Here is a 16,434-nt window from a genome sequence, read left to right as displayed (position 1 = left end):
CGGGTTATTGGCCAACGTTAGATCTCTATTTTTTCCTTTTCTTTTTGATTAAATAAAATGCTGTACTTTATTATTATTATATTATTATTATTAGACAAATTATAGGCAAAGAAAAATGTTTTTTAAATTATTGTTATTAACAGGTATTCCTTCCACCCAAACTAGTTTCGGAACGGTGATTATATCAGAGGAAAGCAGAACAGAAACGTTAAAATATCGATTCTGCTCGGAGGGAACCGAATTTTTTTTTTTTCATTTTTAAGCCCTGGCGGTAATGCACTTATAAGTCTGCGATCTGTTGTAAAGCAAGAAGAAGAAGACACGTCAGGCGCCAGCTGTTTAACAGGATGCGCTCAGGCCAAAGAAGAATAGGTGAACGCACTGTGAAATCGGAGGTAAAAAACTAAATAATTACTTTTCAGTTTCTTGCACGACACATCAATGTTTCATCACGAGCCGCAGGGTTTAATTTGGTTACGTTTGTGTATGTTGTTTTGACTCTCAAAGCCGTGATTCCCATCCACTTACATTATATGACTGATAGACTGCAACGGTTTGAGTTAAAAATATCTGTTTGTGTTCTAAGAAACAAAGTCACCTACAACCCGAATTCCGGAAAAGTTGGGACGTTTTTTAAATTTTAATAAAATGAAAACTAAAAGACTTTCAAATCACATGAGCCAATATTTTATTCACAATAGAACATAGATAACATAGCAAATGTTTAAACTGAGAAAGTTTACAATTTTATGCACAAAATGAGCTCATTTCAATTTTGATTTCTGCTACAGGTCTCAAAATAGTTGGGACGGGGCATGTTTACCATGGTGTAGCATCTCCTTTTCTTTTCAAAACAGTTTGAAGACGTCTGGGCATTGAGGCTATGAGTTGCTGGAGTTTTGCTGTTGGAATTTGGTCCCATTCTTGCCTTATATAGATTTCCAGCTGCTGAAGAGTTCGTGGTCGTCTTTGACGTATTTTTCGTTTAATGATGCGCCAAATGTTCTCTATAGGTGAAAGATCTGGACTGCAGGCAGGCCAGGTTAGCACCCGGACTCTTCTACGACGAAGCCATGCTGTTGTTATAGCTGGAGTATGTGGTTTTGCATTGTCCTGCTGAAATAAACAAGGCCTTCCCTGAAATAGACGTTGTTTGGGGGGAAGCATATGTTGCTCTAAAACCTTTATATACCTTTCAGCATTCATAGAGCCTTCCAAAACATGCAAGCTGCCCATACCGTATGCACTTATGCACCCCCATACCATCAGAGATGCTGGCTTTTGAACTGAACACTGATAACACACTGGAAGGTCTCCCTCCTCTTTAGCCCGGAGGACACGGCGTCCGTGATTTCCAACAAGAATGTCAAATTTGGACTCGTCTGACCATAAAACACTATTCCACTTTGAAATAGTCCATTTTAAATGAGCCTTGGCCCACAGGACACGACGGCGCTTCTGGACCATGTTCACATATGGCTTCCTTTTTGCATGATAGAGCTTTAGTTGGCATCTGCTGATGGCACGGCGGATTGTGTTTACCGACAGTGGTTTCTGAAAGTATTCCTGGGCCCATTTAGTAATGTCATTGACACAATCATGCCGATGAGTGATGCAGTGTCGTCTGAGAGCCCGAAGACCACGGGCATCCAATAAAGGTCTCCGGCCTTGTCCCTTACGCACAGAGATTTCTCCAGTTTCTCTGAATCTTTTGATGATGTTATGCACTGTAGATGATGAGATTTGCAAAGCCTTTGCAATTTGACGTTGAGGAACATTGTTTTTAAAGTTTTCCACAATTTTTTTACGCAGTCTTTCACAGATTGGAGAGCCTCTGCCCATCTTTACTTCTGAGAGACTCTGCTTCTCTAAGACAAAGCTTTTATTGCTAATCATGTTACAGACCTGATATCAATTAACTTAATTAATCACTAGATGTTCTCCCAGCTGAATCTTTTCAAAACTGCTTGCTTTTTTAGCCATTTGTTGCCCCCGTGCCAACTTTTTTGAGACCTGTAGCAGGCATTAAATTTTAAATGAGCTAATTAAGTGGATAAAAGTGTAAAATTTCTCAGTTTAAACATTTGCTACGTTATCTATGTTCTATTGTGAATAAAATATTGGCTCATGTGATTTGAAATTCCTTTAGTTTTCATTTTAATAAAATTTAAAAAACGTCCCAACTTTTCCGGAATTCGGGTTGTACATCTTGGATGCCCTGGGGGTAAGCAGATATACATTGCATTTTCATTTTTGGATGAACTATCCCTTTAAGACATCATGCTTTGTTAGTTTTGTCAAAGAAGTGACGTGACATTCAGCCAAGTATGGTGAACCATACTCAGAATTCGTGCTCTGCATTTAACCCATCCGAAGTGCACACACACAGAGAAGTGAACACACACACACACTGTGAACACACACCCGGAGCAGTGGGCAGCCATTTATGCTGCAGCACCCAGGGAGCAGTTGGTCGGTCTCTTTCCTATACTTAATGGATAAAACATTAAATAATCTGAATTTAAAAATATATAATACAAAGCAGAAGGAGAAGAAAAGCTAATTGATGGTCAGGAAAAATTAGGGAAGAAATTGGAGGGACTTGGGTGACCTTAAGGGGTCAGAGAGATAGGCCTCTTCCTGTTAACCCTTCAGTGAACTCTGACCCCTGCTGCAGGCTGAATCAATCACACAAGGCTGGTTGGCATGTATGGGGGTGAACATGGAGCCAGAAAAGCACTGATGCATGAAAAACACTTTGGCAGAGATTTGTGATGACAAGGAAAGTAAAAGCCAACCCACATGTTGAAAACTTTTATTTATTTTATTTTGCCTGCAGTTTATTTCAGTTTTTATATATGTTTTAAACAAAGAGATACAATAGATAAAAATTGCCCCCAAAATACCAAAAACAACAAATAAACTGGTGATTTTGTTAAATTACTTGAAATGTCGCTTCTCTCAAATTCAAATGTCCTCTCTTTTTAGTCTCTAATTGTTTCATTTCATTTAAACTCAAACAATTATTAATGACTAGATTTTAATTTTTATTTATTTATTTTTTCGCCATTAAAATCTCACTTTTCCATTTGTGGGGTGGGTGTGTTGTGCTTTAGAAATATTTCTGGATTGAGAAATGTGTCTAATTAAATATGCATTGGTCATTAATTAAATTAACTTTTAATTCCTACATTTTTAAATGGCCAAAAGAAACATTGTGTCAATGCTTGAACGTAATATTTTGTATATCAACAGAAATATCAAAATATCAAATCACAATGTGTTTTAATGCAGACAGGGAAATGACAAAAAAGAGCTCAGTTTTCCAAGATTGAAGTCAAAACATATCTCCAAAAAGTATCGTCAGATCTTCTGGTATTCATTCGTGTGATGAAACTGGGTGAAATATTGATGGTAATGTGAGTCAGGTCCTTTAGAGCAAACCAAAAATGTGCCTGTCGGGACCTCAGCAGATGAACATTCACATAAACTTCAAATAACTGAAGAACATATTCACTTCTTTATCAAATCGAGATATAAAAAAAAAATAAACGTGACACTCGGAATATTTGTTTTTAAAGTTTTGGAGTACCCATAGTTATGACATAGATAAATACAAAAAATAACATAAAAATTAAATTAAATAATGTGTTAAACTAAAAGTGAGACTGACTTAGCAGAAAGAAATGTATATGGCCCTCAGCTAGGAAGACAAGAGACTCTAGGCTCTATGACGTTTTACAGGTGAATCTCAAAATAATCTACCAGGAACATGTCTGTTTCACCCCAAAATCAAAATAAGACTGATATTTTTCTTTCAAGGTTTTTACTGTATTACTGTAATATGAGAAACTAATGAAAATTACTATTAAGAATAATAGAAAAAGAAAAAAAAACACATCCAGATGCATTACAGCAATGAGATTTTTGTGGAAAATGCAATTCATAGAAATGAGACCATACTGCGAAATTATTCCTAATTCTCTTCTAATAATAGGTTTCTTGGGCAAAATCTCTTTTGATTTTGGGATGAAACGTGACATGGTTTCATGAGCTTCACCCTTACATTTCAATAACCATGTTCAGCAGTTAGGTTGTAAGGATTTGGTGCAATTGTTCATCTCAGAAGACTATTTCAGGACTTTCTGACATGTTGGGTCCTGACTGAGGAGGTATATGCTGTGTTTTTCTGTTTGTGCTCCTCAAGAGGGTTTTCGGAGGCAAGGCAAGAAAGGCAATGAAGGCCTTAATGTTAGATTAAGGGAGATTTCAGCTCACCCCTAAGGCGATAGGAAGACGTGGGTATATCAATCAAACGCAGCAGTGTGCATAAAAACTAGTAGATAGATGTACTAAATACAGTGCATTCAGAGCATTGTCATGAGGAGATCAGATAGCAATAAATTGTTAAGGAATGTAACAAGTCTGTCAGGCATTTGAGATGGGCATTGCATGGGAGCGTTATGATACATTTATGATGCCAGGTCAGTGCATTTAAGACATTCTCAGAGTCATTATGTGTCGACCGCGGTGATGCCCCGAAGGTTTGGTGAGAATGATGGGCTGTGATACTGCAAAGTCAATTTACAATGTACCCTTCCATCCCATTTTCAGCGCACCCTCCCTGCTCCGCTCTCAGTTAGTGGGCATGTATGTCAAGGCCTTGTCCTATGAGAGGTTCAGCGGGGTGGCTGTGGGGTGGTGGATGGAGCAGCATGGCAGTGTGGGGGCCGGGGTACGGGTGCAAGGATGGCCCAGCGTGGGAGTATGCCGGTTGGGGCAGAAGTGCCCCGGGGTAATCTGTGGGCAGGGACGGCATTCCCTGAAGTCCTGACAACAGAGAAAGAGAGAGAGAGAGAGAGTGAATGAAAGCCAATATTGACAGACAACAGGAATATCAGCCCACTCTGGAGCATTGTTTTGGTGGTGTAGGTCTCACCTGCTGTCCTAAGACCTAAATGAGTCTGTGCATCTAACCCATATCCTCCTAGAGCCGCCCCCTCTGGACTGTATGGAGCACTCTGGCCTGAGTTAAAAACACACACACACACAGATATGTGTTATTCAGTGCAAAGAGCCACGAATATTAGTTTACCATACAATTAGAATGATCGTGCAATCAGCCAACAAATCCAGGATAACTATTTCACCTGAGCGATTCGACTGGTCAATCATTGGCTGGACTATTCTGCGTCTGGCATTTATAAACCTGAGGGGAGACGGCAAGAGCCAACACAAATTATTTTGATGAATTCAACAGCAGCTGCAGACCAAATGAGGCTATTTGAATCCATTTTGCAGGAATTTAAAAAATACTGAACAAAAATGTAAATACAAAACACACACACATACATTTTAACTTTGAATTAAATTGCTCATTATTTTAACTAGGTGAATATGATGCCATGCAATGAGAAAGGTGGTAAAAGAGAGTGATTACTAACCAGTTATTGACCTGCAGTATAGTGAGACCTGTGTCTTGGGAGAGCTGTTTCTTCTGTTCTTCGGACGGGTACGGATGCTGGGAGAGGACAAAAAGGTAATAAACGATCAAATAAGTCTATTAGTGGTGTGACTATATTATGAGAGCACAAAAATATTGTTGGAGAAAGTGCTGGGGGTTTCCTATTTACATAACCATACTGAATGCTTTTTTAAGCAAATATAATTTTTCAAATAAGTATGTTTTATCTTTTTTTTTTTAACATACAACTAAAGGGATACTCCACCCCAAAATGAAGATTTTGTCATTAATAACTTACCCCCATGTCGTTCCAAACCAGTAAAAGCTTTGTTCTTCTTCAGAACACAATTTGAGATATTTTGAATGAAACATGCGAGGCTTGTGACTGTCCCATAGACTGTCAAGAAAAATACAGTGTCAAGGTCCAGAAAAGTATGAAAAGCATCATCAGAATAGTTCATCTGCCATAAGTGGTTCAACCGTAACGTTATGAAGTGACGAGAATATATTCTATACACAAATAAAACAAAAATAATGACTTTATTTAACAATTTGTCTCTTCTGTGTCTCTCCACATCACCAGAGCACCATTTGGGAGAATCTCAGCAGACAAATTGTTGAATAAAGTCATTATTTTTGTTTTATTTGTGTATAGAATATATTCTCGTCACTTCATAACGTTACGGTTGAACCACTTATGGCAGATGAACTATTCTGATGATGCTTTTCATACTTTTCTGGACCTTGACAGTGTATTTTTCTTGACAGTCTATGGGACAGTCACAAGCCTCGCATGTTTCATTCAAAATATCTGAAATTGTGTTCTGAAGAAGAACAAAGCTTTTACTGGTTTGGAACGACATGGGGGTAAGTTATTAATGACAAAATCTTCATTTTGGGGTGGAGTATCCCTTTAACACTACTTACTGTTGTGCATCTCTGAGGTAATCTGAGAATGCTCTTTAATGATATCTTTATTCACTCAAGTCAGTTTGTTCCCCGCATTATTACTCACAATGTTTTTATTCTTGCTATTATTAGTAAGTTCTGGATCTTCTGTCATTTGTAATTACAGAAGCGTCATTAGTTGGCAATTACCATATGCTCATTGCAACTTCAAATAAGCATTGCTCAGTTCTCAGTTCATAGCGGTTCTCATCTATGCAATATTAATTATCGAAGATTTCATACATTCTTGGATATTAAATTGAGATGTTCAATAAAGACAGTCATTTTCATAATACCTTTTCCAAACCTTTTATCACATCTTCTTTTCCTAAGATTTCCTCTTGTCTTTGTTAACTTTCTTCAGTCTGCTGTTATGTGTTTTTCTGACACCAGTTTTAGCTCCTAATGCTACTGTTTCTCTTGTTACCATAGTAACAAAATACCAAAATACCACAGCTTCCACATTTATGCTGTTATTTTTCCATGGAACACAAAATAAATATGTACGTTAAAGTAAGTTTTTAACTGTAAAAGAGTTGGTTTTCTCTCTTACCGACAGGTGCTGGAAGAGCCACGCTCTCATAATGTTTGTCGCAACTTTGGGAAAGATTCCTCTTTTCTTGTTGTTTCGTCTGTCTCTATCTGTTTCATCTTCTTCTCCCGTGCTGGGAGATGCCACACTTCCATCCAACCCATCACCTGACACAGAACAACACACAAGCCTAATGAAATATCTTGTTGGATTGGATGGAAAATGTAAAAGAATTATGTTTTTATCACTGTCGGGGAGTAACTAGTTATTAGTTACAAAATAAATGTAACTGTCATCTTGTAATTAAATTACAGTAAAATTAAATTACAGTATATGAAAATGTTAAAGATTACAAAGGGGGTTACACTGGAACATTTTCTCACACATACAAATTGGATTGATTTCTTTCCTAAAGATTAATTCAACTGATGAAGGATTCTGAAAGTCTGACAGTGATCAATGTAAGGTTAACCCTGCCTGCTTTAAATGGTAAAAAATGTGAAAATGTAGAAAAGTAACCAAATGTAATCAGATACATTACTTTAATAAGTAATTGAAATAGTTACACAACTAGTTACATTTTGAATAGGGTAACTTGTAATCTGTAACATATTATATTTCCAAAGTAGCATTTTTTTATTTCCAAGATGACAACAAGATGCCAGTTGTTGAGTTAAACATGCAAAATTGCAACATTTATCAATGCATATATTTACATTTAGTCATTTAGCAGACGCTTTTATCCAGAGCAACTTACAAATGAGGACAATGGAAGCAATCAAAATCAACAAAAGAGCAATGATGACAAGTGCTATATAGTACATGTAGGGTTTATTAAATAATATAATAAATAAAACGAAAACAGATAGAATAGAAAAAGAATAGAGCTAGCTAGTGTTATTTCCCGTAAGATTTATATAAAACAGTACAGTATGCAGCAAAAATGCTAAACTTCACTATAGCCGGTGTGTGTAAAATGATAAGTACCAGCATCGCTGCAGTTCTCTGCGCTGTGTGAGGTGAGGCCACAGGAGGCACTGGGGGTGCCCGAGGGGGTCGACACACAATCATCCGGATCTCGCAACCAAGACTGATTCTAGATCAGGAGAGACAGGCACAGTCAGACACACACACACACACGCTACCACTCCCTGATATGTGTCAGATGTCTACTGACTTACTTGGTCTGACAGATTGGTGCAAGAGCCAGTGAAATCTTCCATGTCAGATTTGGATCCACCCTCCCTGTCCTCCAGCACCAAATCAGTGGGCATCTTGCCTTTAAGACAGGTGATGTACCGATGGCAGAAATTATCACAGAGGTCATGAACCTATGAGAGACAAGTGAAGATATCAGGTTCGTTGACATACTGTATAAAGCTAAAAACAATACAATAAAAGCTAAAGTATTATGAGAAGAGCTGTCTGTCTCTAAAAAGAATGTCAGCATGCTGTTTGGAGTCACTGCTAGTAAACATATAGTATAGTTTGACATGAAACATTTGAATATGGCGAAGCATAACGAGACGATTGGGAAAAAAAAGTTTTAAACAAAATAATAAAAGTAAATAAAATTTAAAAATGAATAAATGGGGTAAGTAAATTATAACAGGATTTTTACTGAAGAAAATAACACACTAAATAAAAAGTAAAAATAACAAAGAAAATTTAATAAATGATAAAAATCACTTAATCACACATAGTAGTACCATGTTTTATTTTAGGACATATTCCATGATAATATAATTGTAAGCTTTACAAACATGTTGTAAGGGAGAAAATACATACCTTTTCTAGCTCTAATAGATGAAACCTTAGAACTTGAATGGCCTGGATCATCTGTGCAAAGAGATCATATGGTTAAAACTGACGTGCTCTTTACAAAATTACATGGAACCACTTATTTTAAAGCTTGTGTATATCTTACCAGATTGTCCAGTTCTGGATTCGATGAAAAGATAGGTTTCTCTGATCGAATCTGAAATAATTAACAGAAAAAGAAATCAACATATACTGAATTTGATGCTTGATGTTTCTGCAATCTGCAGGTATTTCTCTAGTAAAGCCCAGAACAAGACAAACCTGTTGTCTTTTATGTTACACTAGTCTGAGACAATGGAATTTTCAAAGAATTAGAACCTCAATGCAAATTCAATTTAAATGTAAGAACTGAATTGGAATTTAAAAGTCATTAAGGTCAATACGCAGCACGACGATCTTCAGTCTTGTGGCGTGTGCTTGGCTTTAATGTGTTAGGCTTGGTTCCTCACTTGTTTAGCAAAGGCCGCGATATCATCATTGAACGAGTCAGAGGAGCAGACGTCACTGTGATTGGTCATGCCGAGGAGATGGGCGGAGTTTGACATTGAGTCTCGTGGTGAGCAGGTGGCAAGTTCACACTTCTCAAATACCAGAGCCAGAAGTGGAAACAGAGGATGACTGCAAATAAACACACATATGCTCCAAGTTAGAAAACACAGCAGAGTAAGAAAATGCTACACAGCTAATCCTGCCTAAAATTGATAGTTTTTATTTTAAAAATTATAATTTAATGCCACCACAAATGTCATAACTACTCTGGATTCTCTGAAAAAGTGTGTAGTTGTTTTGATGTTATATCCTTTCTCCTTTCTCAACTTAATATATAGAGGATAATAAGTAAACTACTTGTAAATTGGTGTTCCATCAAATTGCAAATAAAATGGTTCTGAGGCATATTTCAAACACTGCTATTTTTGTTTGAGACTGAGAAGCCTAAATCATCAGCATTGGCTCGACCGATGAAGTGAGTTTGGGGCCAGAATAACAGTTCATCTGACCAATGGGAGTGTTTGGAAAACCTGAAAATTGTAATTACTTCCATTCCAATTCCATTTGGTGCCTCTAGTGGTGCAAAGATAACAAACTTCACCTTTACTACTGTGCATGTATTTATTTATTTTTTTGTTTGTTTCAAGAAAAAAAAAATCTTCACGTGAAAAGAAACAAAGTAGTATATTACTGTATTTTATTCTAACAAAAACCACATATAATGCTTTAGTTCTCCTAGTCAGAACTAACCAAGGGCTGAAGGCTATATATATTAACAAATGCAGTGCTCGTTCATGTTTCGTGGGAGGTAACAGATGGTTAAAGTAACCAGACTCTCACCCGTAGATCTGGTCCCGGTGGTGTTTCAGGGAGTCAGGCACAGTGTGGCCGTAGTGAGGTGCAGGAAGTGACCTCATGGCATCCCTGTAGTCTCCCACAGGCATGGCGTCAGAGCCTGGGTACTGCAACAACTCCTCATACTAGATACGGAGAGACATGATAAGACAAATCTAAGAGATAAGACAATTCCTGAGATTGGGGGGAGGGGTTATTATGATGAATGAGTATATAGGCTACAGGACTGACAGTACATTTGAGTATGTGAGCTAGCGCTAGGCTGTTTGAAGTCACTGCTAATTGTATCTCCTCCTTAATAAACACTGGATGCGGGGAGGCTTTGATGTGCAATTTTTCAGAGCGCCAAGCAACATTCACCCAGAGACATAAACTCCAAAGAAAAAACTTTCCAGCTGATTTATAATTAACAGCCTTACATACAAATACATAATGTCATCCAGCCTTCATTTACACTAATTAGGTGGTTTAACAGTCAGCTTTCTGATTAATGCTGTAGTCAGATAAATGATCAGAAAAACAGCACAGAGGAAAAAGACCTTCCTGAATAGTCAATAACAAGAAAAAAACTCTTATTTCTCACTGCACATCTATAAATTTCATTTAAGTAATTTCCAATGACTGCTCACCTATTATTGAGATGGAAGTTGTATTATATGTTTTACTAACAATATGACTTAATGTAAGCCACCTCAGTGACGTACATTCTAACAAAAAAAAAACACACACATATATATATATATAATATATATATATATATATATATATATATATATATATAATTTAATAATCTGTAAATAATCTGGATTTTCTGTAGCATATAAACTCCATATTTACATGTGTGATATACTTATTTCCCCATATGTGTTTACCATGGCATGAAACATTTCATTTAACTCTGAAATTGCAATATTCCCATATTCATGATCTTTAAAATATTTCCAATGAATATTCTGTTTTGAAAAAATCAATATTTAACTAAAAATTAAGGACACCACAATTCATAATAAACTGATGAGTTCAAATTAAGCATGCCTACTATAAAGATGGACAAAATGTGAGAATTTAAAAATATGTAAAACACATAAACATGCAGAACATCCAAAGCCTTGAATGTGATCAATCATGTTAGTACTGTAGCACATTATAATAACTTAATTTAAATAATAAACATGCATCAAAGAATGCTTGACAGAAAAATAGCTCAAATACATATATAAAAATTATGTAATATAATTTTTTTTTACATATATAAAAACCAATGTTTGATGATTTTTCTTTCTGTTGACAGAAACATAATCAAACTGTGATGTTTTTGATGATTAGTAGTGTAAATGATTAAGGTTATTATATAGACAAACTACAATCAATTAAAAGCAGTAGAGTTTCAAGCAAACGAAATATACTTAAACATGAACAGAATACATTTAATTGTGTATGCTGCAGCGTTGCTTTCTCTAAAGAAAACAGAATGTGTACTTCACAACCTTAAAGGTGCAAATGTAATATGTATAAGATCATAGAAAATTATATATATATATATATATATATATATATATATATATATATATATATATATATATATATATATATATATATATATATATATATATATATATATACTGTATTTACTTCAAATCTAACAGGCTTTTACAGGCAATTAAAAAAAATACCAATCAGTGTAATTGAATCTGACAGATGAGGATATTGAGGGACAGATAAGAGAGCTTATATTTGAGATTGAACAGAGCGATGACAAATTAATAGGATCATAATTACCATTTGTAAGTAGACAGAAAGCAACAAGAATTTCCATTTGGCCGCTCACTGTAGCACAAGAGTTGACCTACTTACCGACTTCATCTGCCGTACTAGGGCCTGTATGCTGTTTCCCTACACTTCTCCATCTGATGTTTGCCTTTTATTGCTATTCTGAATACATTAAATTGATTATAATAAGGATAAAACTGAGTAGCTGAGTGTATAATCACCTTTGTAAACTCAATTTTCTTTCAAGTAAATGTAAGCCTACATGAAAATATATAAATTATATTTTAATGATAGCCTACTTTATACTATTTGAATGAGCATTACCTAATGAGCATCAATCAAGCATCACATAATGGAATACTTTTTATTACTGACTGGGACGCTGGATTGAAAGTTATTATAAAGTGTCAGCCAAAAATCTAACAATTACAAATTAAGAATTATGTTTTGGATTGTAGACTACACACTGCTTGTACATCTCAATAGTTATTATATTTAGTTATGCTTATTGTTAATCAATTTGTTTTTGGTATCCACATGATAGCATCCTTTGCATCAAAGTAGCAAAAATAAAAAATAAAAATATAAAAATGGACCTAGAAAATCAAGGGAAAAACAGGACCTACCCTCTTCTCCATGCGATACGGAAGCCGAGCTCACACACTCACTGACGGATGACAACACACACCAGAGCGGCAGATAAGACACACTCTCCACAAGAACTAAAGCAGAAAAAACATTGAACAAAACTAAGCATGCATTATAACACAATCATTTACTGATACCATATTCAAATTCTGGTCCTAAAGCATTTGGGGCATCATGAAATAAATGCGAGCACAGTAGGTAAGATTGCTTTTCACTTTAAAAGTATCCACCAAAATAGCAGCTTAAGTGTTCTAGAGTGAATGAGAATTGCTTATAATAATATTATATAATATGCATCCTAAATGAATAACAAATTATTTATCCACGTAAATGTTATGTTTATGGAAATCGGGTTATATTATGGGTATGATGAGAAGGCGTAAAGATACCCCACCTTAATAAGACAGTAGCAGCAGAAGCGTGGAGCGGGCCGAGGATCCAGCATTAGCGGCGCGTTTGAGATGATGTCGCGTGCCTTCCGCTCTATCGACGTCCATGAAGCGAAATGCGTCTCTCCACAATGAGCGATGAAGCTTTAAACCAGAGAGAGAGAGAAAGAGAGACAGAGATGGAGACTGAGAGTTGTTTAGGGGGTCAAAACACAACGGGGTCTTTCACCCCCACCTCCTTATCGCACACACTCGCGCAACACACACACACACACACACACAACCTCTCTCTCTCTTTCGCGCATTACAAACGCAAAGGCTTTCGTTTTATCTGAAGGACACTCTCTTTCTCGCTCTCTCACACACACAAACACGCAGATACCGAGTTTACAGAGTTTCATCATCGCTATTCCGGTGAAAAATCATTTTATCTAATAATAGGTTGGCTAGCATGTGCAGCAGATCTGTTTCGAAGCATGCACTGGTCATGCGTTACTCTCCACAGCATACGCGTCACATCATATTCTACACAATACCACCAAAAAGTATTTGTAAACTTTTACCGCATTTTAAAATGCATTATATTAAAATAGTCATTTCTTAGAACGAACTCCTTTGCCATCTTTGCCTATTAAACAACTGGTGCCAAGTTGATTGTTTATCTATGAAGACACTTACCATTATATTTTCCAGGTTAACATAACATTTAATAACCAGAATGAGTCAAAATCCTACATTTAAAATGTATGAAATGATAATCATGATCACCACCCTCCTGAGGGGACACTTAAAGTTGTGTCTGTGTAAGATTATAAAAGATTTACATGAATGAATGAGTGAATGATCACATAGGCCTTAATAAATACATAGAGGTTGAAAAACTTCTGAGCTGTAATTTGATTTGCATTTAGCAAGTATTTATCAGCAGATTTTCTTGTTTAAATTGTTAAATTTGTTTGCTGTTTTACATCTCACTTTTTTGTATTAAAACACTTGAAGTGAAATTGAATTGGGGGAAGGGATTATTAAGAAAATCATTAAACAAAATAAATGTGTTGTAAACACCTGATGTTCATAGAATAGAAAACACCCCATGTTTTCTATTAATGTTATAACCAATCCCACCCAACTTTTACAACTCTCCCGGCAGCGCATAGGATGTAAAAACTGCACTCTTTGCAATTAAGAGTGATATAAAAGTTTAGGAACAACTGAAATAAACTTCATCTGAAATGTGGGACAATATTAAAATGTTAAAGATATACTGTACATGGTGCAAAATAAATAATACAAAGTTACATTTACAACCTACAGCAAAAAGTGTTACATTTCCAAGGAATGCTCTATATTACTGTAAAATTTAACACCTACTAAATTTCTCATAATTAAATATTTACTTGAAATGTAAACTTGTGCTTTCTTCCTTTGAAATAAATGCAACTAGCATGACAATTAAAGCATTGACATTTGTTTGTGTTTCTTAAAGAGTTAGTTCAACAAAAATTGAAAATTAGGCTGCGTTTTACTCACCCTTGGAGGCATAGGTGTATATGACTTTCTTCTTTCAGACAAATCCAGTCGGACTTATATTCAAAATTGTCTTTGATCTTTCAAGCTCTATCATTGCAGTCAGTGGGTGTTCACTTGAATCAATTGAATAGCTTGCACTCACTGTTGTAAATGGAAGCAGTTTTTGGGGGAATTACGTATGAGGACAATTTTTTATATAACTCCGACTGGATTCGTCTGAAAGAATAAAGCCATATACACCTAGGATGCCTTCAAGGGTGAGTAAAACGCAGCCTAATTTTAATATTTCGGTGAACTAATTCTTTAAGTGTCAAAATAATTACGGGGGGACCACTTTATGCTGCAGAAAGTAGAAAAGAAATAAGAAAAAAATGCAATGAAGTAGCAATCAGCTGATAATGCTAACTGCCAATTAGACTTACCGTAATAAATAACAACCATTACCATGTAATTGTTTTTATTGCAGGGCAAATCACAGCAATATGTTTCTGTTATTTATGACTCTTATCTTTTAACCAGTAATAGGGGAGACTGTGTCTGTTGTCTGGAGAAAAGGAACTATACTTTCAGTTTCCACACTTAATAAAACCATAATAAGACCAATTGTAAATTACACAGTGAAGGTAGGTTGTAACTGAAAGGTTGATTTTCAAGACAGGTATTTTTTTTAGAGTGGACTGGGGCAAGTTGTCACATGTGTTTTATATATATATGTATACAACTTTATACAATGCATTCATTACAATATGCCAATATTCATATTTGTTTTGCTGCTTAAAGTTGAAAAGGCATTAAATAGCCTATAAAACATTTTAAATACAAGGTGCATGTGAAACGTGAATGAAAACAATTGGCTTTAATATGTACCAAGTGGCATTACAATCAGTTAGAGCAAACCTGTAACATGAAAACAGTTCCACGGTGGACCAAACGTGGTCTTGTGTTGTAAATCACCCTTAAATAACATAATAATTATTCCACCCGTTCCCTGAACTCCTCTCCCGCAGAGCGAGCGCTCTACAGGCGGTCAGGACTTCAATCACCGCGGCCCTCTCCAGCGCGCTGCGACCGGACCGACGCGCTCGGTGGGCGGAGGGCGGCGTGACACAAGCGAGGAAGAGGATCAGGCGATCTTCGGCCTTCCAGCACCAAGGGAGGGCACTGGCCAGCAGAGATGATCATAGCTACATAAAGGCATTAACAGCGCAACAACAGTGATTGTAAAGACGCTCAATGGAGCAACGCCCTTTGAATGCGGCCTTTAATCGGGTATTTCCACTTGTAATGCGTTGTCATTTAATACGTAGGCAAAATGCCTTCTAACCAATGCAACGCCTACTATGACTTTTAAATAATTCAGGTAAATAATAATAAAGATTTTGTGGGGGATGCTCTCAAATGTCTGGTCCATTTTTAAATAAAGGTTGAAATAATTGGGTATAACATTCTAGGGCTAGATGCAAACATTTTATATTGCAATGCAATATAGTCGATTGACTGTTGCCATGCTGTGTTTCACATTAATTGTGTGTTTTTGTGGGAGTGAAATTGAGGGCAGGTTGTTTTTAGAGAATAAGCTCATTAGTATTGTGGTGTGAGGCAGGTTAGTGTGATTTTTTTTTTTTTGTTTAATGTGGCTGTTTGTCACTTCCTCTAAAGTTGTGAATGTTTGTTTAGGGACATTTGTCACAGTATGTGTGAGTGTGCGTGCCATGTGAGAGACATTCGGTCTTTAGTCAAGGCATCAGGAGCCGAAAAAGGCATAGAGAAGTGACAGTACTATTTTAGATGCAACAAAACTCACTCACTCATTTACACACTTTGTAGCCCTATGATGTTTAATATTAATCCGGAGCTGACTGATCTTATGGTCCTACATTTACAGTTTATGATACTAACAAAGTGACCTCACAAATTAACATCCCAGCAACCTCACACAGTCTCTTAGGCCTGACCTTTGACATCTGGATCTATATCTGCTGCTGTGA

At 36.3% G+C, this 16,434-nt stretch overlaps 1 protein-coding gene across 1 annotated transcript; it reads right to left on the bottom strand.

Moving 5' to 3' along the window:
• Nucleotides 1–3,077: 3,077 nt before the first annotated feature.
• Nucleotides 3,078–13,157, bottom strand: meis3 (myeloid ecotropic viral integration site 3). The gene is made up of 13 exons (XM_059514866.1): nucleotides 12,922–13,157; nucleotides 12,506–12,601; nucleotides 10,095–10,234; nucleotides 9,215–9,383; nucleotides 8,872–8,922; nucleotides 8,733–8,783; nucleotides 8,126–8,275; nucleotides 7,932–8,040; nucleotides 6,966–7,111; nucleotides 5,445–5,521; nucleotides 5,151–5,209; nucleotides 4,940–5,026; nucleotides 3,078–4,830 (listed from the first exon to the last, which is right to left on the bottom strand). Exons 2-13 carry the CDS (start codon nucleotides 12,515–12,517, stop codon nucleotides 4,640–4,642), a joined length of 1,242 nt encoding a protein of 413 aa, XP_059370849.1. The 5' UTR covers nucleotides 12,518–12,601; nucleotides 12,922–13,157; the 3' UTR covers nucleotides 3,078–4,639.
• Between the last annotated feature and the right edge of the window lie 3,277 nt (nucleotides 13,158–16,434).

Source organism: Carassius carassius, chromosome 28 (assembly GCF_963082965.1).
Source record: "Carassius carassius chromosome 28, fCarCar2.1, whole genome shotgun sequence".
In the NCBI taxonomy this organism is placed as follows: domain Eukaryota; kingdom Metazoa; phylum Chordata; class Actinopteri; order Cypriniformes; family Cyprinidae; genus Carassius; species Carassius carassius.
Note: the sequence above shows the minus strand (reverse complement) of the source record. Positions and strands in the feature narration are given on the sequence as shown.